Source organism: Vulpes lagopus, chromosome 5, assembly GCF_018345385.1.
Source record: "Vulpes lagopus strain Blue_001 chromosome 5, ASM1834538v1, whole genome shotgun sequence".
Classification (NCBI taxonomy): domain Eukaryota; kingdom Metazoa; phylum Chordata; class Mammalia; order Carnivora; family Canidae; genus Vulpes; species Vulpes lagopus.
In genome coordinates this window covers 84308422-84332663 of record NC_054828.1, presented here as the reverse complement: position 1 = coordinate 84332663, position 24242 = coordinate 84308422, and the positions used below count along the sequence as shown (strand labels likewise).

The 24242-nt window shown below is 46.9% G+C and overlaps 2 protein-coding genes across 3 annotated transcripts; one reads left to right on the top strand and one right to left on the bottom strand.

The window, feature by feature from the left end:
- Positions 1-857: 857 nt before the first annotated feature.
- On the bottom strand, positions 858-18924 carry CCT7 (chaperonin containing TCP1 subunit 7). 2 transcript variants are annotated; one of them, XM_041757133.1, is made up of 13 exons: positions 18767-18871; positions 17458-17560; positions 12740-12893; positions 12003-12109; positions 9997-10122; positions 8744-8796; positions 8218-8389; positions 5237-5401; positions 4255-4443; positions 3488-3585; positions 2777-2909; positions 2099-2305; positions 858-1243 (listed from the first exon to the last, which is right to left on the bottom strand). In XM_041757133.1, exons 3-13 carry the CDS (start codon positions 12765-12767, stop codon positions 1022-1024), a joined length of 1500 nt encoding a protein of 499 aa, XP_041613067.1. In that variant the 5' UTR covers positions 12768-12893; positions 17458-17560; positions 18767-18871; the 3' UTR covers positions 858-1021. The 2 variants fall into 2 exon arrangements, with proteins under 2 accessions (XP_041613067.1, XP_041613066.1); XM_041757132.1 differs by lacking the exon at positions 17458-17560 and having other exon boundaries at positions 18767-18924.
- Positions 18925-19911: 987 nt separating this feature from the next.
- On the top strand, positions 19912-24135 carry PRADC1 (protease associated domain containing 1). Its single transcript, XM_041756221.1, has 5 exons — positions 19912-20068; positions 22184-22284; positions 22792-22901; positions 23165-23332; positions 23572-24135. The coding sequence occupies exons 1-5, from the start codon at positions 20002-20004 to the stop codon at positions 23690-23692; spliced, it is 567 nt and encodes a 188-aa protein (XP_041612155.1). The 5' UTR covers positions 19912-20001; the 3' UTR covers positions 23693-24135.
- The last annotated feature ends 107 nt before the right edge of the window (positions 24136-24242 follow it).

Below are 24242 nucleotides of genomic sequence, written 5' to 3'. Positions count from 1 at the left end.
GCTAGACTCTACAGTCTGCACCTGCCCACCACCCCATTTTGCTTTTGAGTCCATCTAACCAGAGTGGCCCAAACTCAAGAGATTTTCTTTTTAATCCCCTCCTAGTGTCAGGCAGCAAAAGTTTCCGTGGCTCAAGGTGACAGTTATTCATCTGTAGCTTCAACTATTACAAACTATAGCTAACTACAGGGCAGCTCTCGGGACTAGTATAAACAAGAAGGTGGCCAGACCCTCCTGATTTCCATTTCATTTTGGCCATTCCAAACCTCCACTGGTCAGGAAAAAGCAAAAGGAACTCCCAAGACCATCAGTGGTTGAACTAAGAAGACCAGGTGGGTGTTCCTTCAGCCACCTCAATGGACTTGTAAGGAATCACTACAGAATTTAAAGAGAATGTGGCCTCTAGAACATTCCTCCAAGAGTCCTCAACCAGGAGATCTTGCTTAAGACAGACCAAAGACTGAGCCAAAAGAGTATGGAGGTAGAAGGAGCGAATAAGGTAATGTAACACATTTACTCAAAACCAGACAAACCCTGAGAGCAGTGCCTGGCGAGGCCAGGGCTAAACAAGAAGACATGAGAAGAAAAGGGACTCCACAGCTCCCAGCCACTTCTGGGACTAAGAAAACCACTAAAGTGAATCTTCTGGATAGAGGACCCTCTAGTGGAGCTCCCCGCCGGCAGAGTGGACCCACACTCTCCTGTAATAACCAGAGGCTGTTGAGGACTCAGCCCAACAGAAAAGAACATTTTTCTATCTGTGGGTGAGCACATACAAAAGTAAAATCCTGACCTGGAGGAGTCAAGACATTTCTAAGTAAAACTCCCAGTCCAAATAATTTGCCAAGTGAATTTTAAGTCTATTAAGTTTATTTAAGTCTTTAAGTTTATTTAAATAACCTCCAGTGAGAGCTGAGCAGGCCAATTACTACCCCTTCCTCATAATACCCATTAACCAAGACAGAGTAAGCATACCCTGCAGCCAGCCTGCCAGCCACTCTTGTGAGGGACAAGGTGCCTCTCAGTGTGGGCGGCCCCGGCCCCGTCCTCGGCCCGCAGCTGGGGGAGCGTCTACTGTTGAGCGAGGGTTTTTGATGGTCTCATCCACTGACACGATAAGGCAGGCAGCCTCAGAGGCTGCGGTCAGGGCATTGATGCGCACCATGGCTGGCTCCCACACAAACGCCTCAAAGTTGTCAGCAATGTCCTCATTGTTGACATCCACTCCATACCACATGCCCCCCTAAAAAAGCAGAAAAAGGGGAAGTGAGAGGGAATTGCTCTCAAATAGCTTCTTGCCTATCCTCCAAAGACTCCGGGTGTTAGGAAACTCATGCTCTCTGAACTTGCCTGCATTTCTCCAAGGAGGATGGTGTCTGCCTGGCCTCACACCAGGAACCTGGATGTACACATCTCGCCTGTGCCCCTAGCAATCACCCTCTTCAAACCCTAGATATGCTGTTCACTCAAGAGTTCTGGGCCCTCTTCCAGTCAACATGCTGTGTTTGGGGAGGCTCTGGCCTCAGGTCACCTGAGGACTGTCTATTTCTCGGGAGGAACACTTTCTAATCCCTTAGCTTACTGCTTCAATTAGTCTCCATTTCAGATTAGGAAATGGAGAAGTGAATGATTTGCTTCAAGCCCTCACACAAGTCAGAAACAAGGCCACTCACCAAATGCTGCTGTCACAAATATTTCTAAACAAATATTTGTTAAACAGCAAATGAACAAATTAGATTCTGAGAGAGACCACAACTTAGAGGCGGTAGGGCCGTGGCCAGGCCACTCTTCAGCAGGGCTCTGGAACACTTCACCACCACCTTGGGAAGCCCACTACACATGGTCAGCGTGTGCCTCTAGGGAGGAGGCTGCAAGATCCCCCTGATTCCTCTGATGGCACCACAAGGAGCCATCATACTCTTCCCAGCACTAAATAAACCCTGGAACCTCCAGCCCTGGCACTGTGGCTTTCTCTCTGCCCTCAGAGGCACAGCTGGCTAGTACCGGGTTTAGTTCTAGCCCTGTTACTGGGGCCCAACACACACTCAAAATTTAGCTCCATGCACCCAGACCCTGGACCCCAAGGAGAAGGACCCACCTGGGCATGCCGAGCCCGCAACTTGTTGAGGATGTTTGTGGCATCAAAGCCAGCATTGTCACACAGCTGACGTGGGATAATTTCCAAGGCCTTGGCATATGCCCCGATCAACAGCTGCTGTTTTCCTGGAATGGTCCTTGAGTAATCCCGCAGATACTTGGAAAGCTCCATCTCAATGGCCCCGCCACCAGCTACCACTGAATCATTCTGCAGAGACAAGACCCACCTTTCAATGCTAACAGGCCCCTGATCCAAGCACCAGCCACAGCCGAGCTAGATCAGCCAGTCAATAGGCCCTCTAGGACAGAAGGGGGCCTCATTCCTCCCCATCCCAAACCACAGGAAGCCCAGATCTAGCCCATCCCAACTTTGATCTGGTGAACGTATGGTTTCTGACCGTCTTTAAGGTCACCTGGTAGTTTGAGGGCATTGATACAATCACTGGAATGGCTGACAATAGCAGCTTCACTGCTTGCTCACAAATCATAGCCTTAAAAGCAATGTGACTTATTTTTAGAGACTGAGGCTATTTCTCTAGGATTTGTGAGGCAACTCAGGGCCAATAGGCCATCTAGGGAAGGACAGCTTATACAGGGAAGAAATCAGCACACAAATCCAGGGTCTTATCAGCTGGGGAGGCAGAGTGGGCTATGTGGGCAGGAAACCCCAGCCTAGTACCTTGATGGCCCTCCTGACGATCATGATGGCGTCATGCAGAGATCGCTCTGTCTCCTCCATAAACTGCTCAGCACCACCACGAAGGATGATAGTGCAGGTCTTGGCCTTGGGGCAGCCAGTGAAGAAATTGTACCTGCACCCATGATCAAATCATACATGTGAACTTCTTTCTGCTGCCCAGCTGCTGCATGCAACCTCACCACCTCCTCCCAACACTCAGCAGCTGCTCTTTTGTTCCTCACTAGGTTTTATTTATTTATTTTTTTAATTTTTATTTATGATAGTCACACAGAGAGAGAGAGAGGCAGAGACATAGGCAGAGGGAGAAGCAGGCTCCATGCACCGGGAGCCTGACGTGGGATTCGATCCCGGGTCTCCAGGATTGCACCCTGGGCCAAAGGCAGGCGCCAAACCGCTGCGCCACCCAGGGATCCCTCTCACTAGGTTTTTCAATCTCACTCTTGGAGACCTGCTTGGGGAAAGGGCTGGGGCTGTATCCCTGAGGCATAAAATATTGTAGAGTCAGACTTTAGCTTCAACTTGATCTTCTTCCCCCTCAAAACAGTTTATATTGGAGTCCTTGAAGCCCCGAAAGGTGAGACCTCCAAAAGAGTAGCACGTGCTGCATACCACACCCAAAAGATGGGAGAAGACCAGACCCAGGCAGATCCTATGAACTCAGCCAACAGGCAGCCCAGGGCCATGGCTCACCTCTCGCCTCCAATCTGCGTCTCTTCAAAGACCTGGCAGCGGCCTAGCACATCAGCTGACAGAGCATTCACACTGGTTTGGATGGAGCCTCCGCAGGCCTGAAAGGTCCAAGAAGGTAAGATCACCTGGCAGTAAAGGCTCACATGAAGCCCAAAGACAACTTCCCGCCACCCAGTCTCAAAAGCTAATTCCCATGCTAAACTCTGCTACAGTGCCCCAGGAGAGTCCCACTGGATAACCCACTCTCACCCTTACCCTCCTGGAAGAGGAGAAAATAAAACAGAACAAAAACATGTGACAGGCAAGCAGGCCTAGTTCAAAGAAGATGGGGACCCTTTACTTCACCAGTACCCACTCCCCCACCTAGTTTGTCCTGGGCCCAACAACTAGTTAAGATAGGTGCTTTAGACCCAACATGTCTTTGGTGAGATGCTCAAAAAGAAAAGGAGTAAACTTGGCTGAAAACACCAAACTTGAGTTTATCATAGCATTACTACTAGGTGCTCTCACAAATCAGATTTCCTGACTTGAGTATTGCCTGTGCAGAGCACATGAACATGGTGACTGGAATACTTCAAAGCCAAAAACAAAACAAAACAAAACAAAACAAAACAAAAAACAAAAAAAAAGCAAACAAACAAAAAAAAACCACTGAAGACAAGCCTAGGGTCACATGCCCACCTTACTGCACTCTAGTACACCAGGAGTAAATGAAAACCCCTTCAAGGCCACGAACACTAAGGAGCAGCATGGGAATATTTGGTTACCATCATTGTCCTCTTCAGATCCTCCTCCGGCACCCGGCCAGCACAGAACATGTCCCTGTCGGCAAAGTACTGGGTGGCCACATCCCCAATGGGGAGTTTGGACAAGACGACTTTGGCTCCAGAATGATGGATCCTCTCTAACTTGTCATAGAGAATGTTCCACTCAGCATCAACAATTGCCTGATAATCCTGAAAAGACCCAGAAAAAGAAGAGGATGCTTTTGGGGGAAGATGAGGAAACATGGTAGGCTAAGATATACCCCTTAAAATAAAATATGCTGATTTATCTGGGAATTAACAAGTGTAAACAGAATAGCCTCTCCTCAGTCCAACTAAACAAGGACCCTATACAGTAACTTAGCAACCACTTAAAGCTTTCAAACACAAAAGCAGAAAGTAACCCCAGGACTAGGAGTTACCCCAGAGCTGACATGCAAGGTGCGAGAAATAGTTTAGCCTGAGTGTTCTACATTCCTCTGAGAAGCTAGACCCATGGAGTTCCCAATGACAAGACCTCTTCCCCCAGAGGCCATTCTGTGTTGGGGACACATTACCCAATACCACCTGCTTATGGTTGGGTGGCACTGCTACTTCCAGATACAGCCTTGGTATAATCAGTGATGGGAGTACACCTGTCCCTACAGTGTAGAACCAGGTACAGGAGGAGACCTTTCATCTGCTCAAGTGAGAAGACTCAAAATACTGGGCTCGATGTAAGGGAGGAGGGCCCCTGCCAGCCCTTAATGGGGCGAGAGGATAATACTTCAGCAGGTCTTCTCTATTCAAACCTCCTCAGGTCTAGGTCACCAACTTTTCACTGAGAAAAGAAGTGGGCCTGGTATTTGGACAGCAATATATTCAGGGGCCAGAAGTGGGTACTTAAGGAGACTGAGAAACAGAGCTGGTCCCAAGATGGCCACAAAGACCCAAGACATTGGCCCAGAAAGCTGTTTCCATGCAACTGCCAGCTGGTGGGGCCTACCTCCACCGTGTGGACTCTGATTTCAGCATTATCTTTCTCAGCTTTCAGCTCAAGTTCAACATTTAAAAGGGCAATCATTGGATTGTTGTACTTTTTGGGTTGCATTTCAAACCCAGCATAAGAGAAAGTCTTCTTGAATGCAACGCCAGCTACCAGCTGGGACTCCTGTCAAAAAAAAAACAAAAAAAAACAAAACACAAAAAAACAGTAAACAGTTCAGTATTGGCCTGAAATGAAATCAGGTATGCTACACTAATGTGTGTCCATTCCCCTGAACCTGATGGAATTAACCATGTCTTTATTTCACTGTTACAACAAAGCCTTTTCATTTTCATAAAATCTGGGGAAAACACAAAACAGATTTTGGGTGTCCCTTCAGTATGAAGAAAACCAATCATTCAGCTTGCAGAGACTCAGCACAGTAAAGGTCTGTTTGCACTATCCTCTAAGACTGACATCCAAAGCAGGTGCCAAGGGATAATGCTGAACATATCCTATGGTACTAGGCAGGGGCCGGGCATTTGTGAGTAAGGTATAGTCCTGATGCCTCACCCCTTCAATCCCAACTCAAACCCCAGTCTGCAGCTATTGGACACACCTCTACATACCCCCCCGTACCTGCCCTGTGCACACGCACACACATACTCTACCTGTGTGCAGTAGCCTAGGTGCTTCTTGATGAGGCCAGATGGTCCTAAGTGTCAGAAATTCCTTGTACAGTTCTCTAGGTACAATTGTGGCTTCCTCCATGTCAGTCCCTCAGAACATGAGCTCCCCATGGGTTGGATTTAATAGCAGGGAGGAGTAAGCACATTGTACCTGGGACTGACTTCGGCATTTCAAATCTCAGATCTCTTTCTTAGTAAATGATCAAGTCATTTCCACTCGAAAAAAAAGTGTATATTGAGCTCAGTGACCTCTATGTTTTCTGCCAGTGCTAATCTATAGTCCTAATCTAGAATATGGTAGTTTTATCAGTGAACACATTCGTGCATTACTCAAATCCACAGCATCCTAAAGGGGGCAATGCCTGAGCTACATCAACATGCATAGGCAGAATTATCAAACAGAAAAAGGAAAAGATGTTCTGAAGAAGCAGTGTGTTGGTATCAGAGAATGCAAAGCCATTTATAGTTGCAGGAATATAAGCAGAGGGCAGGGGCCAGTTTAGGAGAATATTATATAGGCTCTGCTAAGGCCTGCCTCTTATCCTATATGCAATGTGGAACCCCCAAAGGCTTTATACACAGGGTAGTAAACTGTGGAAGCTCACCTTACAACAGAAAATAGAGCTGATTAAGGGGATGTAAGACTGGAGGAAGGGTGACCACGGCCGGGACAGTGGTCTTAGAATAAGTAAAAGAGATAGCTTTAAGAAGTAAATAGTAAATTGGTGGGCAAAATGAGACAATGGTAATTGATGGGTTGTGTCTGTTATAAAGATTTTTAAAGATGACCCTGCATTTCTGGCGTGAGGGACTAAGTCAATGGTGATGATACCAACCATATCAAAGAACACAGAAAGTGCTACAGGTTCGGAGGACTGGATGATGAATTCAGTAGCAGATACAGGAGCCTGAGGTTCAAGGGGGAGGTAAGGACTAAAGATACAGATCAGGAAGTTCTCCATTAATCCTGAGAATAAGTCAATAACCACTACCACCATTTACTGAATTCTGTGAGTCAGGTTTTGTGTTAAAGGTTTTATATGAGCTTAAGGAATGTTGGACAGCCTAAGAAGTGGGTCGGAGCCCCTGGCTTTCTGACCACACAAAACGATCACTTTTGCTCCCTAGTTGAGTGAATGCCAATCTAATCTCAAGAGTCTGGGGAAACAGGAAGGCCCAGGAGATGACTGCTGCTACCAAAGCAGTGGTAAAAACAAAGTCAGTAAGCCATGATGGATGGGCTGAGAAAGGAGGGGTACGGGGACCAAAGACAGGGGGGTTGCTCAGATGCCCTACAGATTCCTCACAGCTTTATTTGAGAAAAGAGAACCTCAGTCCACTGACAGGTGCCATGACAGGAGGAAGGGGAGGAAGGAGCACAGAGTGGGAATATAATCTGGAAAGATAAAAGTCAAAGAACAAAAAGTGAAGGGCTGGGCCAGGCTTTAATATTTCAAGCAGGTCTTGTATCCAAATCACCTCAGGTTGGGTCACCACGATTGAGTAAAGAAGTAGGGCAGGTCAGAGGGGAGAAGGACCAAAGTGGCATGGAGATGCCAACATCAAAAGATGCTTCTAGATATCACTGTGTTAAAAAAAGAACAAGTTAGTTATGCTAGGCAATGCAGTAGCCATGAACTGCATGTTGCTACTTTAAATAAATAAAAATTAAAAGCTTGGTTCCTTAGTTGTACTAACTACATTTAATGTGCTGTGGTAGCTACACATGGCTAACAACTACCATAAAATGGACAACACAGACATGTAACAGTCCTACCATCAGAGAAAGCTCTATCGTGCAGAACTGGATTAAAAGCCCCAAGTGCTGATATAGATCAAATTCTAAAATACGTGGTTAAATGGACAAAAGCAAGTTACAACATTATGTATTATAAATGAATACTTGTGTTTAGAAAAGCAGTATTTACATATGTGCTTACAGATGCAAAAGGGAGAGCCTGGGCGTGTGACTTGGAAAAGAATGGACTAAGAAGTTCTCAGATTTATTAACTGAGAGGGTCACAGGTAATTATCAGATGGATCTGGTGCTATCCCCTCCCACATCACACTGAGATTCTAAAAATCAATGAGTTTATGATTTCTGCTGAAAAGTAAATACAGTTCCATAGATATTACAAAATATATCTACAGTCACAGGCTATAGTGACAGAGTGGGGGAATACAACTCAAGTCGACTTCTAGCCCAAAATGCATTCTCACAACACCTGTAATATGTGTTCACCTCGTGTACCAACTTGTCTGAAGAGTCCATGTGAGAGTAAGAGCCTCCTAGGGAGGCTGTAACAGGCTTACCTCTAGAGCACCACCTTGCACCTTCTTGATTCCAATCATTTTAAGCTGCAACAACTCATCGAGCATTATCACTGCATCCACCACCATCTTAGCGAAGAAGGCTTTCTGCTGGGAAATCAGCTTAGAGCTCAGGGCGGTCATGGCACACTTCTCCAGTAGCTTCCTCTGTTCCCTGGGACACAAGGATGGTGGGACCTGTGTCAGGCCCGGAAACCCCCTCGTGTTGAGTCTACTACAATGTGGAGTGGGTCTCTGTTCTAGTCCCTAAACTCAGACCACACCAACCTCATCTGCTATATCTTTAGGACAGATTATTACTGGCAGATGGTGATTGCAATCAGAGACCTCATGTGTGACAGCTTTAAAACTACAGTGGACAGCCTCTTTTGTGCTGTGTGAGCTGGGGCACAGCCAAGGGTCTATCAAGAGCCAAATAGCCCCAGGCCCATACAGGGTGGCAATACACTTCTACATCCAATTTGGCCACGGAAAGTCAAGGTTCTGACAAAGCCCACCAGAAACTTACACTTTATCTTCCTTCTTCACAGTCACAGCGATCTCTTTGATCTTGTTAACTGCCTGCCAACAACAGAAGCCGAATGAGTCTCTGGTGCCAAGGGCAAAATGGAGAGGTGATCCCAGTCTCTCTTGCCACTCTCCAATCTGTTTACTCCCAAATCTTAAACATTCCCACTCTGTAGCTCAAACAATATTTCCAAGTCTTGTAGCTGCCTGGAAACACAAATCTCTACAGTTTAGAAAACTCCCCATGACAAACAGGTATAGGTCCAGTATAGATATAGTTCTGAAGAATCATCAGGGTATTTCCAGGATTTAACTCTGAATATGCAAGGAACACACTAAAACAAATAAGCAGAAACAAGCTAGGATGCTAGATTGGGTCAAACCTTCTGGCTTATGAAAGATATCCATGACGATTTCTAGTACTTTATAGGTTAATTAGATGTGTTATGCAATATATCTGTATTTTAAACTTAGTATCTGGGATCCCTGGGTGGCGCAGCGGTTTGACGCCTGCCTTTGGCCCAGGGCGCGATCCTGGAGACCCTGGATCGAATCCCACGTTGGGCTCCCGGTGCATGGAGCCTGCTTCTCCCTCTGCCTATGTCTCTGCCTCTCTCTCTCTCCGTGACTATCATAAATAAATAAAAATTAAAAAAAAATTAAAAAAAAATAAATAAACTTAGTATCTTTTCAAAAGTATCTTCTCATATATGATCTTGTTTTAATGTCACCACCCTGAAAGACAGATAGTAAATAATTTTTTTGAGGGGTGGAGGGAGAGCAGAGAATCTCAAGCCAACTCCCCACAGAGAGCAGAGCCTGATCTAGTGCTTGATCCCATGATCCTGAGATCAATGACCTGAGTTGAAATAACTTGACTGAGACACCAAGCACCCCTGAAACAGAGAGTAAAGGAAGAAAATAAAGCCTGGAGTGATTGACTGGCCGAAGATCACAGAATGAAGGTCAAAGGTTAATAAGAACAAGGTCCCAAGACGTGTGTCATGAGGAACTTGATAAAAAACAAACTAAAAAACCCCACTCTCACTTACTGAGTCCACCAGGAAACCAGAGGCTTAAAGAGATTAGCTAGTCAAATAGCTACTGAATGGTAGAACTGAGATTAGTAGGGAAAATTCAGAAAATGTCCAAGGAACCCAGTTACCAGTCTCTTTACACCCCACTAAAGGTATTATTCTAAGGAAAACATGAAGGTACCCAGGCAAAGGCCAGGGCAGCCAGTTATTCCCATACCAACTGGGTGGCAGTGCGGAAAGCTCGGATGATGATCTGTGGGTGCAAACCTTCTTCCACATAGGGTTTCACCTGCTTCAGAAACTCTGCAGCCAGCAGAGTCACTGAGGTGGTACCATCACCGACCTGGAAGAAGATAGTAAGAAATTCACATTTTCTCATGTTTATTATTCTTTTTCTTTTAAAGATTTTATTTATGTGACAGAGAGAGGAGCACACATGCACAAGCAGGGAGAGCGACAGGGAGAAGGAGAAGCAGGCTCTTCACTGAGCAGGGATCTGGACATGGGGCTCAATCTTAGGACCCTGGGATCATGACCTGAGCTAATGGCAGACACTTAACTGAGCCACCCAGGTGCCCCCATATTCTCTCACGGTTAGAGATAAAGCCTGAAACTCCATTTTTAGGCAACCTACCCATTTAAAGTGGGGACTGTTTAAATGGGTGTGAAATGTTTTTTCTGGAAGCACAGGTGATGGCAACAAGTACAAGGAAGGTGATAACAGCAGTTAGGTATCCATTCCATCAAATGGCTCTGGGCTACAAAATTAACTCACCAGCCATGCCCATTCTCCAAAGAGGGCTGATTTGGACAACCAGTTCCTCAGGATACGAAATTACACAAGCAGATTAACCAAGAACTTATTACATATATGGGATTGATGAACAACAAGACACTTCTAGTCATACTTATAATACTTATGTGTCATAAGTAACCACAGTAGCAGGAAACATCAGAAAATATTCTTTAAAAGAAGCACAAAGTACTATAGGAGTTTACAAAAAGATAATTTCCAGCCAAATCCCATTAAAACAATCCTCTAGGGGATCCCTGGGTGGCTCAGCGGTTTAGCGCCTGCCTTTGGCCCAGGGTGTGATCCTAGAGACCCGGGATTGAGTCCCATGTTGGGCTCCCTGCATGGAACCTGCTTTTCCTTCTGCCTATGTCTCTGCCTCTCTCTCCCTGTGTCTCTCATGAATAAATAAATAAAATCTTTAAAACAAAACAAAACAAAAAACAGAAGTAGAATTTTAAAAATAAATAAAACAACCCTCTAGGACCAAAGTCCTTTACACTTTGAACACTGGTTGGAACAGGCAGATCACTAGTCTGCTAAATGTCTAACATAGTCATTTTCTACAATAGGATCTAAACCCTATCTTTAATGAGGGAGAAAGAGCTAAAACCAGTCACCTCTGATTTCACAGAAATTTACCTTCAATTCAATTATGTCCATTGTTAAATGTGAGGGATTTTCAAGGGGGAAAAAGTGTTGCTGTGGTAAAGGGTTTAAGCTGCCAAATTCCTGGCCAGAAAGGTATTAATTAGTCCCTTAATAAAGATAGTAACAGGCCAAATCCAGACTATTTTCACTTTAATTTTATATAAGCCATACTGTTTTTATAGGCTACTGGGTCCCAATAAACCTTTTATAAAACTTCAAAATATACCTGTAATACTCTATAATGCAAACCTTTTCTCTCAATATTTATTATCAAGATTCCAGTGTTAGAAATGTTTTAAGACAGACAAGTTAATGCCATCATATTATACACTTAAAAATGGCTAAAGTGGTATATTTCATGTTACCTATATTTTATCATTAAAAAAACCCCATGATGAGATGAGCACTGGGTGTTATACTGTATATCAGCAAATTGAATTTAAATTAAAAAAATTAAAAAATAAACCCACAATAAAAAACAGGTAAACTGGAAACAGTTTCCAGCTCCATCTTATAAGGTGACACATTAGAGATTAAATTATGTACCAGGTCACTGATATGAATGCCAGCACATGAGCGTAGTCCTAAGATTTCAGCTACATGCAATGAAACAGTATGAATTTTAAAAGATCCTCAATTCCATCTAAATATTTTACAAGCATGTATTACTTGTGAAATCATAATTTCAGATATAAAGTCAAAAAATTTTAAAAGAAAAGCAAAGGAGCAAGCAGGCATGTATTTCAAAGTTTATTTAAACACATGCTTGATTTTCCCACCTCAGCGTCTTGGGATTTAGCAATGTCCACTAGAGTCTTTGCTGCTGGATGGACAACATCAAGGAGTTTCAGAATTGTGGCCCCATCATTAGAAATTGTTGCTTTGCCTTAAAAGGAACAAACACAAAGTAAAAATTTAAAGACCCTTTTCCCAGTTGGACTTGGAGCCCGCGTACTCTTTACTGGTATGAGGCAGAGGAGATCATGGCATAAATGAACTGATTTTTTTATAGACTTAGCTCTGTGCACAAAGGGCCACTTAAAATCACAAGCTTCTGAAGACCAAGAGCACCTGATTTTCTCTGAATAGCATTTAGCACACTTCAAACTGGATGTAGAAAATATTACTTTAAATGAGAATGAGAAACCGTTTAGATATTCTTGACACAGTTGATACCCTATCTCACACGTCAGCTAATACACTAAAACAGGAGGGAGAATTCTGTCTTGGTAACATGATACAATTGGAATGATCACAAGCAACTCAGATAGTCCCCTTTCATGTTTCCAGTCTGACTCTCTCTACAAGGAAACAGGCTCCTGAGCCCAATATCTCCCATACATTCCCATAGGGTCAGCCTTCAGGACAATGTATTAAAATGGAATCATTTCATAGAGACCAATCCTTCTGAGATGTTAGAAGTAGCAGCATTTCTGATGCCAACCTCTGCTAACCCAGAACATTCCCCAGGAGTCTCCTCTCCTGCACCCCAGCCTGAGGAACCCTGCACACTTACCTCGGCCATCTACAATCAGCTTGTCCATGCCACGAGGGCCTAGGGTGGTTCTTACAGCCTCTGCAATCACCTGGCAGGCACTGATGTTACTTACAAGCTGGGGGATGCCCTGGGAGCTATCGGTCCCCTCTTTTAACAGGATAACTGGTGTGGGCTAGAGAAGAAAGAACAATGGACTGCTTTTAATAATCATCTATTACAATGAAATACAAGGAGGGAGCATAAAGGATAAATGTTTCCATCTTTCCCATAACAAATATATGGAGGACTTTTAAAGAACTGAGAGCACGCTTGCACACACACACATGCAAAGGAAGGGGAGCAGAGGGAGAGAAGCAGACTCCCTGCTGAACTCAGAGTCTGATACCAGGCTTGACCTCATGACCCTGAGATCATGACCTGAAATCAAGAGTCAAGTACTTAATGGACTGAGTCACCCAGGTGCCCCTCTGGAGGCTTTTTAAAACCATTATTCCCACTATCCACCACACTGACTCCTTAACTAGCTCCTACATTCAGGGATACTGCTAAGACTATAGCATATCCTACAGGTGTGCTAGAAAATGGTATGAGAAGCATAATTTAGTCTTAAAAAAACAGATCAAATACTATGTTCTCCAGTGCTCAGTGGAATAAGCATAGCCTTTTCAACTTCTTCTTTTTTTTTTTTTTTTTCCTTTTCAACTTCTGACACCATTCCCTGTCTTGAAGAATTAGGTCACAGCACAAGAGGAAGCAGCTCAGTGTTAACCCTCCAGCAAAACAACCATTTATCTGCATTACAGCTTAATCCTAGAGAAGTTGATGGGGCACTGATGCAAAACATGAGGTGCCTGCATCTTCAGGTGGTGTCCTGGAGATGCCCAGGCAAGCAGCTTTACCAAAACATGCTTAGCTGAAGTATAGGGAAGGAACCAGGCAGAGAAACAAATAGCATGTCTGTCTGTTTCACAAAATGACAACAAATCTAACTCAGTGAAACTACTACAGTGTGTCCATCTCTCATGTAGGTTCTACAGATTCCCAGCGACCAATCTCCAATCAAATGTCCCAACAGAAATTTTTCTCTATTTTGCATGCTAGCCTTGAGAACAGCCACTATTCCTATAGAGTTTTATTTGCAGACCTGCCTTAGAAACTCTGGGAAGACAGAGTTTAAAGGCTTGTTTAGAGACCTTTACTTCAGTGACCATCAGCACAGACAGTAATTCTTCATCCTAGCAAACTGAGTTTGTATCAAAACCTGTATCTTCACGGATGAGCTCATAAACCAGACTCAGTCTTCCTGTGCTTGTGACTGAATTCTGTATGTTAGGCAATGACTTAAATTTATTTTTTTACCATGGATTGCAATATGAAGTTTGAAAGCCACTGCCCATGTCTACCTCTATAGGTACTTCAGGTGTCTGAGCAGAAAAGCCATGGGAAAGCACAAGGAATATCTCAACCCAACAATAAGGAGTCAGGGATTAACACACAAGAAAGTCAAGTGACCCATGAGGTTGACTCCATATTCACTGGGCAATTCCTGAAAAAGTCCAACTCCTTTGGCCAGTCCAGCTGGAGGGTAGTAGGCAGGAGGAAGACTGGGATAGGGCTGAAGAGGCATGCCAGAACCAGATCACATACTCAACTGCAGACCATGCTAAGGAATTTAGATTTTATTCCTACAAAAGGAAGCTCTGGAAAAACTTTTAGCAGAGGAATGGCATGTTTTGATTTACATTTTATCTACATAAAACACAAAAAGAGAAAAAGTAGGAGGCAAGATAATATATGTAAATACATAGAAGGGGCTGGAAAGATGCACAACACACTCTAATGAGTATGAGGGTGGGAGTAAAGAGGGTTCTTTGTATTGTATATTTTCTTTTTTGTTTCAATTTTTTCCCAATGAACATTTTTCATTACTTTTTTTTTCTTTTTTTCTTTTTTTTTTTTAAGAATAACTGTCAGATAAACCCCTAAATCTGGGGCCAAGCACAAGGTGAAGGGAAAATTCCTTCCCTTTCACAGAAGTGTCCCAGGTCTGGCAACAAGAAATGGCTTCTTTATACTCCCAGCATTCTCTCAGGCCTCTTAAATCTCCTCTAAGGAAAAAGGTGTCCCTTCCAAAGGCTCCACCCTCACCCTGTCCTACTAAACAGCAGCCTCCAAGGTTCTTCAGTTCATCCTCATCCTGGATAGTCTTACATTTCAAATCAAAAACTGACTTGGATCTCAAACTTTTCTGACGGTCTTCCACAAATTTTCACTTCTCCAACAGGATAACTTAATGCTTGTGAAGGGGCAGCCCCTGTGGCACAGCGGTTTAGCGCCGCCTGCAACGCAGGGTGTGATCCTGGGGACCCAGGATCAAGTCCCGCGTCGGGCTCCCTGCGTGGAGCCTGCTTCTCCCTCTGCCCGTGCTTCTGCCTCTCTCTCTCTCTCTCTCTCTCTATGTGTGTGTCTCTCATGAATAAATAAATAAAATCTTTAAAAATAATAATAATAATGCTTGTGAAGACTTTTTCTTACCTCCACCTCCAAATTGTACCTCTATTTACAAGAGCTACCCTTGCACTTTTAAAAATATTTCTTACTTATTTGTGAGTATGTGTGTGTACATACACACATGGGGGCAGGGCACAGAGGAGGGACAAGAGACTCAGTACTGAGTGGGGCTAGATCTCAAGACCCTGAGATCATGACCTGAGCTGAAATCAAGAGTCAGATGCCCAGCTGAGCCTCCCAGGCACCCTTATTCTGGCACTTCCTACCAAAACCACTTTCCTGGGGTACGTCACTGGCTTAGTCGGTAGAGCAGATGTCTCTAGATCTCCAGGTCATAAGTTTGAGCCTTATGTTGGCTGCAAAGTTTATTTAATAATAATGATTATATATATAAAGATTTTTTTTTTTTTAAACATTCTTTTTTTTTTTTTTTTTTAATTTATTTATGATAGTCACAGAAAGAGAGAGGCAGAGACACAGGCTGAGGAAGAAGCAGGCTCCATGCACCGGGAGCCCGATGTGGGATTCGATCCCGGGTCTCCAGGATCACGCCCTGGGCCAAAGGCAGGCGCCAAACCGTTGCGCCACCCAGGGATCCCTATAAAGATATTTTTTTAAAAAATTTTAATGCACTTTCTTACCACTAGGCCAACAACTCATCAAAGCCCCAATTCTTCCAAGATGTTTTCAACAGCAGCTATTAGGAGCACCCTGAACAAAGGATCCCATAATGTCCTCTGCTTCCTTTTGTGTACAACTTTTTTTTTTTTTTAAGATTTATGAGAGAAAAAAAAAAAAAAGATTTATGAGAGAGAGAGAGAGAGAGAGAAAGAACAGAGGGAGAGTAAGAAATAGAAGCAGGCTCCCCATGAGCAGAGAGGCCGACATGGGATTTATCCTGTTTGACCTGGCTTGGCTCAATCCAGCTCAGCCACCTTTCCCTTCCCTTAGATCTCTCCTATACCCAGCCTGCCATTTATATAAGGCCTACAAAGCATAGGGAATGTGGGGACTATGTGGTTAGCTGCTTCTGAGCCACACTTGCTTTGTACTTAAGATTTCTCCATTGATTTAGTGTCAGCATACTGCCACTGCTTTTCCAAAAATTAGAAGCTAGTGCTATCTTAATTCATGGCTTACATCAAACACAAGTTTTTACAAAGTTGAATTTTCAGCACCAAAAGCTGATGTATATTGCTTCATATGAGGCCAAATCTAGATGGCGGGTGTTTTAACAGTTGTACACAAGGGGCACCTGGGTGGTTGACCTGGTTGAGCATCTACCTTCAGCTCAGGTCATGATCTCAGGGTCCTGGAATTGAGCCCCGTGTCGGGCATGCCCTTGGGGAGCTAATAATGCACTGCTATGGAAAGTCCAGCTTCTTTTCTGTTACTTTTCAACCTCATTCATTCTTATTCAAGTAAAGAAACAATACTGGAACCAGTAATCTGCCAAGGATATCATGGTAGGCTCTGGAATTTCAGCTTAATGATCTTAACCTTCATCCTCAAGACATTTAAGTATTATTAAGCTTGATGTTCTGTAAAACAACAGGTGTTCATATGCCAAGGCATATAGTGCACAATACCACAAAGGCAAAGACATACATTCTGTACAAGTGTACCAAAAGTCACAAGATTGAGGTTCCTCAGGGCACCCTTTTACCTCTCTTCCTTTTTTTCTTTTTTAGGTTTTATTTAAGTATTCTCTATCCTCAACGTGGGGCTTACACCCCCAACCCAAGATTAAGTGTGGCATGCTCTTCTGACTGAGCCACAGGTGCCTTCTACCTCTCTTCCAATCACAGAAGCCTTCTAGAATACTAGGGCATGACAGCAAGGAGGATTCTTGATAGAAGTTTCACATTCCAAAAGGAGAAATATAAATAACCAATAGAGCAAGGAAACTGAGCAGGGGTCAAAGAAAAACCCAACTGTGGTGGAGCCCCTCAGGGAAGAGTTTCATCACTAGACAGAAGAGCCTCGGTTGTGATACTCAGTTCTACCAAAACTCTCATGGCAGCCTTGTCAGCAGGACAGATTACAGAGAGGAAGGGAAGCAAATCACCACCTAGTAGAATAGCTAACATTTGCTGAGTGCTTACTACATGCTGGACACTTTCTATGTATTAGCTCAATGAATCTCCTGAATACACGGAGGGCCAGAAATTTAGTAACATGCTCAAAGTCACACACCTAGTAGGTGACCCAGCTTAGTTACAAACCTAGGCATTCCGTGTGGCTCCATAGCGCTTATTCTCGAGGGCTCTGCTGCCTCTACATGGAAGATGAGGGCGACCCCGAGAATAGGTAATGCTGGAAGAGGAACTGAAAAAGGACAGTACTAAGAGGTACGGAGAGAGAAAGAGTACAGATAAATCCTAGGTTCCTTCTATCATGGGTACAACTGGATTCACGCGGCATTTGGTAACAGAATCAACATCTCACAGGCATCAGTGTGACATCTACCAGGACAGGAAGCAGCGGCAGCAGGCCAGAAGAGGACAGAGGACTTCCTCTGATGGGCAGACCAAAATGAATGAACGAAAGGCCAAGTGTACCACAGGGAGCAGTATCTTAGGGTCTTGCCTCAAACACCTCCCTAAAAGCTGGCCTCGCTCAATAGTAACACAAGAGACAGCAGGAGGCTTGGGATCCAAGGAAGGTCTCTACAGCTGAGATGGCAGAAAGGGAAGATGTGGAAGCGGGTATGCTACAGGGGGCCTCTGGGATTCATCAACACCCCGTCATTCAAGAAAACGACACCGAGTTAGAATGGCCAACTCGGAAAGCCTGGTCTGATGCCAAATCGGAGGGGCAGACAGAGTCGGAGTCAGAGCCCGGGTCCTCCCACCTATGATGTAGTGTCCACCTTGTGCCCTGTCCCTTCTCCCGGCGGAGGAGCTGCACCCCCCAACAATCAGCTAGCGTTACACTACGTTCGGCAGGCACTAAAAACGTGTTTAGGAATGAACGAGTGAGTGCTCAAGTACAAGCCAAGTCTGTTTCCACTGATTCAGCAGCAGGCGAGCGGGGGAACCGGCGAGCAACCCTAGTTGAACCCTTAGGCTCAGCTCAATTTAAGGTCCCCATGCTGCCTCCGCCCGTTCTAGAAGCACATGTTTTTACACCCCACATTTCTCAAGGCACCAGGGCTTCCAAGTCGGCCCGCCGACCGCATATGCATGCACACTCAAGTTGCACTCGTTTAACATAGGTTACGATTGTGGGGGGGCTCCCCAAACCGGGTCCCCTAGGCGGGCTCGCGGCCCCGAAGCAGCCTGGGACTTGTAGTCCCCAGCCGGCCAGACCACAGCCTTCCCTCCAGCCCCACAAAGCCCTCGCCCAGGGCCCCTGTTCCGTGCTGGGGCCGAGCCGGGCCGCGGCGGGCCGGGGTCACCGGTAGACACGGGATCCGGGTAAAGACACAATAAGCAGGGAGCGGAGGGCCCTACCGGACCGACTCGGGCCGGGCGGCGTCACCCACGGACCGGATGGCAGCGGATGGCGGCCGATGTGCGAAACGCCACTCACCATCATTTTGGAAGCTTATTCGGTGGCCCGCTACTCCTCCAGTCTCCGCGTCCGGGCGGCCTAGCAACCCCACAATCCCCCGCGACAGAGAAGTCCCCAGAAGCTTCGCCCAGCCGTTGGCTCGGGAGAGGAAGGGGACGGGCCACTTCCGCCACTCTATAGTTTGCTACCACAGAGTCGGTACGGCTAGAAGGGCCAAGGCTGGAGGTCCGAGGGCGCTCTTGCGAGAAATGTTGGTTGCCTGGGGTAGCCCGATTTTGCTCATGCTTTTCTCTTCGAGCAAGTAGAATCCTCGCTCGTCCCGAGTTACCCACTAACCCTCATCCCGCCCCCCGCCAGACCAAGGAATACAATAAACACATTTATTGGATGCTGCCTGTAGGACAGGTTTATTAAATAAGAACCTGGTAAGAGATCTCGCAGCCCTTCCAATCCTATCGCATTGGTTTTGTTATGCCCATTTTACAGATGAAGAGACTGAGGCTGAAAGGTTATGAAAGGTATCCAAGGTCACAGTCGTACACTGTGGCAGACAAGCAAGCGTGGGCACCCGGCAGCCGGCCCCACTGCCCGTTTTCTGGCTCTGCGCGGGCCACAGCCTCCCCAAGGGAGGGGATCACCAAGCCGCGTCCCCAGCGCCCACCGACGGAGAGCAGGCACCGGTGGAACCCGGCAGAGGACGAGCGGAGAGGCGGTCGCGGGAGACCACCTGGACGCCAGACGAACGCCTTCCCACGGAAGGGGTGAGCAGGAGGAAAGCACACTTGGGAGAAGCAAATCGTCGTCCTGCTAGGCGGCCGCAGGGAAGATCCGGCCGAGACCGCAGCGGCTGACCGCGCGGACTTCCCGCGGCTGAAGCGAGACGCGGCGCCCAACTCCGGCTCGCCTCCCTCTCCGGCTCGCCCACCGGCCCGCGCGGTCCCGGAGTCGAGTCCAAACTAAGGTGCCGGGGCGCCGGGGGAGGGGAGGCGGCAGTTGCTGTTAAGAGTTTAGACCAATCAGGCCTCGGCCCCACTTCTCTTGGCCAATAGGAAGTGGGCTAAGGCGCAGAGGCGGAACGTGCAGCTACACGAGCAGGCATCGGAGCCAATCAGCCGTGGGCCTCGTTCCCGTCCGCCAACCCGCGGTAAGAGCGGGCCTGGGGGCTGGGGCCGGAGCAGCTGTCAGGCTGAAGTCCAGCGAGCCAGCGCGGTGGGGCGGCTGGAGGAAGCGCGGCGCCGGCCCGGGCCCTGGAGATGGTCCCCGGCGCCGCGGGCTGGTGGTGTCTCGTGCTCTGGCTCCCCGCGTGCGTCGCGGCCCACGGTGAGCGGCAACGGGCGGGGCTGCGCTGCGGGGCGGGGCTGGCCCTCTAGCTTGCTCGCGTGTCGGGCGGGGAGTCCCGGGTCACCTTGGGGACCCCGCGAATTCGGGACAGGGCAGGTCTGGGCATGGGCGATGGACTGAGTGGGTGGTAGTCCCCAGGGACATGAGGAAGGCGCGACCCGAAGACTCTGAGTCCTCGGCTCCTCACGTCGAAGCAAGACTCCTCTCCACGCCCCCAGTAGCGCCGACCCAGATGGCTGAAGGGGTGACTAGAAGGAACCAGGGACAGCTAGAGAGATTACAAGCTGGAAATAGGTATGTGAGCACTCACGTGGGCATACAGGAGCACACATTCTTACACGTGGGCCCGCGGGTACAGGCACGCACGTACACACACAACCTGTTTGCTCCTGAAGGAGCACATAAACGTATACACCCATACACACGAGCACATACGTATACCCACACTTGATTTACACAGATCAGCAGATGCAACGGCCAGGAAAAGATGTGTGTGGGAAAGTGAGTTCAGTGTTAAGGCTTCTTGGGAATGTATCTGATGGGAAATCCCCATTCCCGGGGAAAAAAAAGGCTTAGAGACCAATGCCAAGCCAGTGAAACTTGATCTAGTGGCTGAGTTTTGGGCAGTGGAGAAGGGCAGCTAAAGCCACAGTCAGTCCTAACCCTGACACACAATAGTGGCTTGATGGTTTGTTGACTGACTACTTGACCTGTGGCGGCAGCTTCCACACTTCCACATTCCTCACTTGCTGGGCTAAGGAAACCAGTGATTCAAGTCTAGGTAAAAGATTACACTTTGGTGCTGAAGAGAAGGTCTCAAACGCCAGAAAAATCTGGTTGTTCTGAAAATTCTCTTCCTCATTGCAATGGAGCTGAAAATAGTTGTTCACTCCTTCAACAACCTTTATTGAGCACCCACATATCCTAGCCGCTGTTACATAATGTAGATACAGCATTGAGCTAAGTTACAAAACTATAGCTCTTGCCTTAGTGGAAGAGACAGACATTAAACAAAAAATTATAAATACTATATAATTACAAATTATGTTGAAAATGTCAATGGAGAAAAAGCTCATTTTGAAGGGGCATGGGGGAGAGCAGTGATAAGGCAGGTTTCTCTAGAGACATTTAAGCTATGACCTAACCAATGAGTAGGAGTGAGCCAGGTGAAGAGGAAGAACTGCGGTGGGGTAAGGGGAGGAAGCCGCCCACGTAGAGGGAACAGTTGCAAGAAGACTCAGAGAAGTGAAGAAACTGAAAGGAGGCCAGGAAGGAGTCGGTGAGGTTGTAGTAGGAGCCAAGAGCCAGATGGAACAGGACCACACTTAAAAGCTTAGATTTTATTTTTAGTGCAAAGGGTAATTGTTGAGGGGTACTGGAGCCATAGGAGTAGTGACCTGATCATATTTGCTTTAAGATATTTTAAGAAGCAGGACACCTGGGTGGCTCAGCAGTTGAGCATCTGCCTTCAGCTCAGGGTGTGATCCCGCAGTCTGGGGATGGAGCCCCACATCGGGCTCCCTGCAGGGAGCCTGTTTCTCCCTCTGCCTATGTCTCTGCCTCTCTCTCAAATAAATAAATAATTCTTTTAAAAGATATTTTTAAGAAGCCCCCTGACTGTTGTTTGGGGGAATGGACAGTAGAGAGAAAAAATGGAGGCAGATAGACTGGTTAAGAAGCTAGACCTGTGAGGACAAGAAATGATAGTGGCTAGACTAGCGGGATGGCAATGGAACCAGAGTCCACTTTTAAGGCTACCATGGCTCCACCCTGAAACTCTCAGGTCCACTTCAGAGCAAAGATAGATTCATCCTGAGAGAGAGAACACAAGGGCTCTCCTTCTTCCTGGCTCCCCTGCATAGCAGCAGTGGTGGCAGCTGCTGATCTCTCTGGGGTTACTAACTCTCTCTGCATCAGCTCTATCCTTCCCAGGGCAGAGAGCATCTGTCTCACCCACCTGGAGGACTCACTTGGCTGAAGTTGGGTCCCTGAGCCCAGACTAGAGCCAGCCCTGTTGAAGACAAGGTGTCCATGATCTGAACTTGAAGCAGCTTGTTCTCCGGAGGCATCTCACCTGTACTCTTTATCTTCCAGGCTTACGCATCCATGATTATTTGTACTTCCAAGTGCTGAGTCCTGGAGACATTCGATACATCTTCACAGCCACACCTGCCAAGGACTTTGGTGGTATCTTTGTAAGTTCAGGGAGACCCTGTCTCTGATCTTGTCTCCACCTCCAGCCCACTAAGTAAGGTGATTCTCTCATCCCTTCAACCAATACTTGAGTGCTGGGACAGAGAAGGGTGCAGAATCCAGCTCTGTCCTCCCAGGACTGCTGTGTAGGAAGAAAGGGCTTCCAGTTAGCTACCCTCCTGGGTGTAATAGGACCTGGACACCAGACAGGGACAAGTTGTCTTCGGGGACACGAAATAGTGAGGAACCAAGGGTTCTGCTAGCTCTGTCTGCACTCTGTGACTTAAGGCAAGTTACTTCCCCTTTGTGGGTCCATACCAACTCCCCTATGTTGTTCATGGAAAGGCAGGATGGAGTAGGACAACTAAGATAACCCTTGGTGAGAATTTAGTAAAAATCAGTGCCCAGCATACAGAAACTACTATTCACACTTTGTGAGGAACTAGTAGACCAGCCTGGTCTTAAAACTGGCAAGTCTCCTCACTCTGACCTATCTAAATGTCTTTCAGCACACAAGGTATGAGCAGATTCACCTTGTCCCTGCAGAACCTTCAGAGGCCTGTGGGGAGCTCAGCAACGGTTTCTTCATCCAGGACCAGATTGCTCTGGTGGAGAGAGGGTAAGGAGCAGAGAGGCACAGGCATAAAAGGAGGGCAGGTGTAGGGTGGATTCTGAGATCAGTGTTGGTGGTGGCGCTCTGAAATAACTCACGTTTTTAATGGTCTTTAAGAAATGTCTTAAGGTTCTCCATGATTTTTGACCATTTACTTATGAGGCTTTATAAAAAATTCCTCCTGGTCCTTCTTTCATCCTTCCAGTGTGACAGTCTGAGGGCTAGCTAGGACCCTGCCTTTCCTTTGGTCTTATCACCACCTCTTCCAGGGGCTGCTCCTTCCTCTCCAAGACCCGAGTGGTGCAGGAGCACGGTGGGCGGGCAGTGATCATCTCTGACAATGCGGTTGACAATGACAGCTTCTACGTGGAGATGATCCAGGACAGTACCCAGCGCACAGCTGACATCCCTGCTCTCTTCCTGCTCGGCCGAGATGGGTGAGGGCTCTTTGTCTCTGGCTGTATCAGCACCAGGCTGGGTGCCACGATTTGGGGAGGTCAGGGGCAATCACCAGTCCCTTTCCCGCCAGCCTCAGTTGGAGGGCCAAGAGTCCTTGGGCCAAACAAGTTGGAGGGCCAAGTCCTTGGGCTCTAGAACTCCCAGAGTGATGGGGGCAGTGGGGCATGATGGGGTGCTGAGAAAGTGACCATCACCACCTCTCTTCATGCCCTCCCAGCTACATGATCCGCCGCTCCCTGGAACAGCATGGGCTGCCATGGGCCATCATTTCCATCCCAGTTAATGTCACCAGCATCCCCACCTTTGAGCTGCTGCAACCGCCCTGGACCTTCTGGTAGAAGAGTTGTTCCCACATACCAGCCTTAGACAACTCTGAGCTGGGAAAGGAAAATCCAGGAATTCTGCTCTTTCGGTTTTGGGGATAGCATCTGGGGACAGGGGGAGCCGGGCAGAGGAAAAAGGCTTGGGCCTTGGCTATGCTAAGAGAAGCCATGCCGCTAGCCTTCCCTTCCTCAGGGAACCCCCAAACATCTCATGCCTTGGGATGAGGCAAGAGTCAGGCCCCAGAGCTTCTTGGCTAGAATCTGGAACAAAAGCGGCTAAAGGCAGGTGGCCAGAGAGCCACTTGTGACTTGTCCCATCCCACTTGGCTCCAGCCTCCCCCTCCCAAGGCCTCCTCAGTGTACTTCACAGCAATTGCTGGAGTGGTTCAAGGAGCTGGTGTTTGAGGAATTAATAAACCCTCACTGTCTTTTTAGCAATAAAGCCTCTCATCAGGGTTGCAAGCGTGTCCTAGAACAAGAGCACACGGGTGGGAGGGGCTTTCATATTCCTCTGGTCCCATGCTTCTATTTTGAGGGGGAAGAAACTTGATTCCCAGAGGGTAAA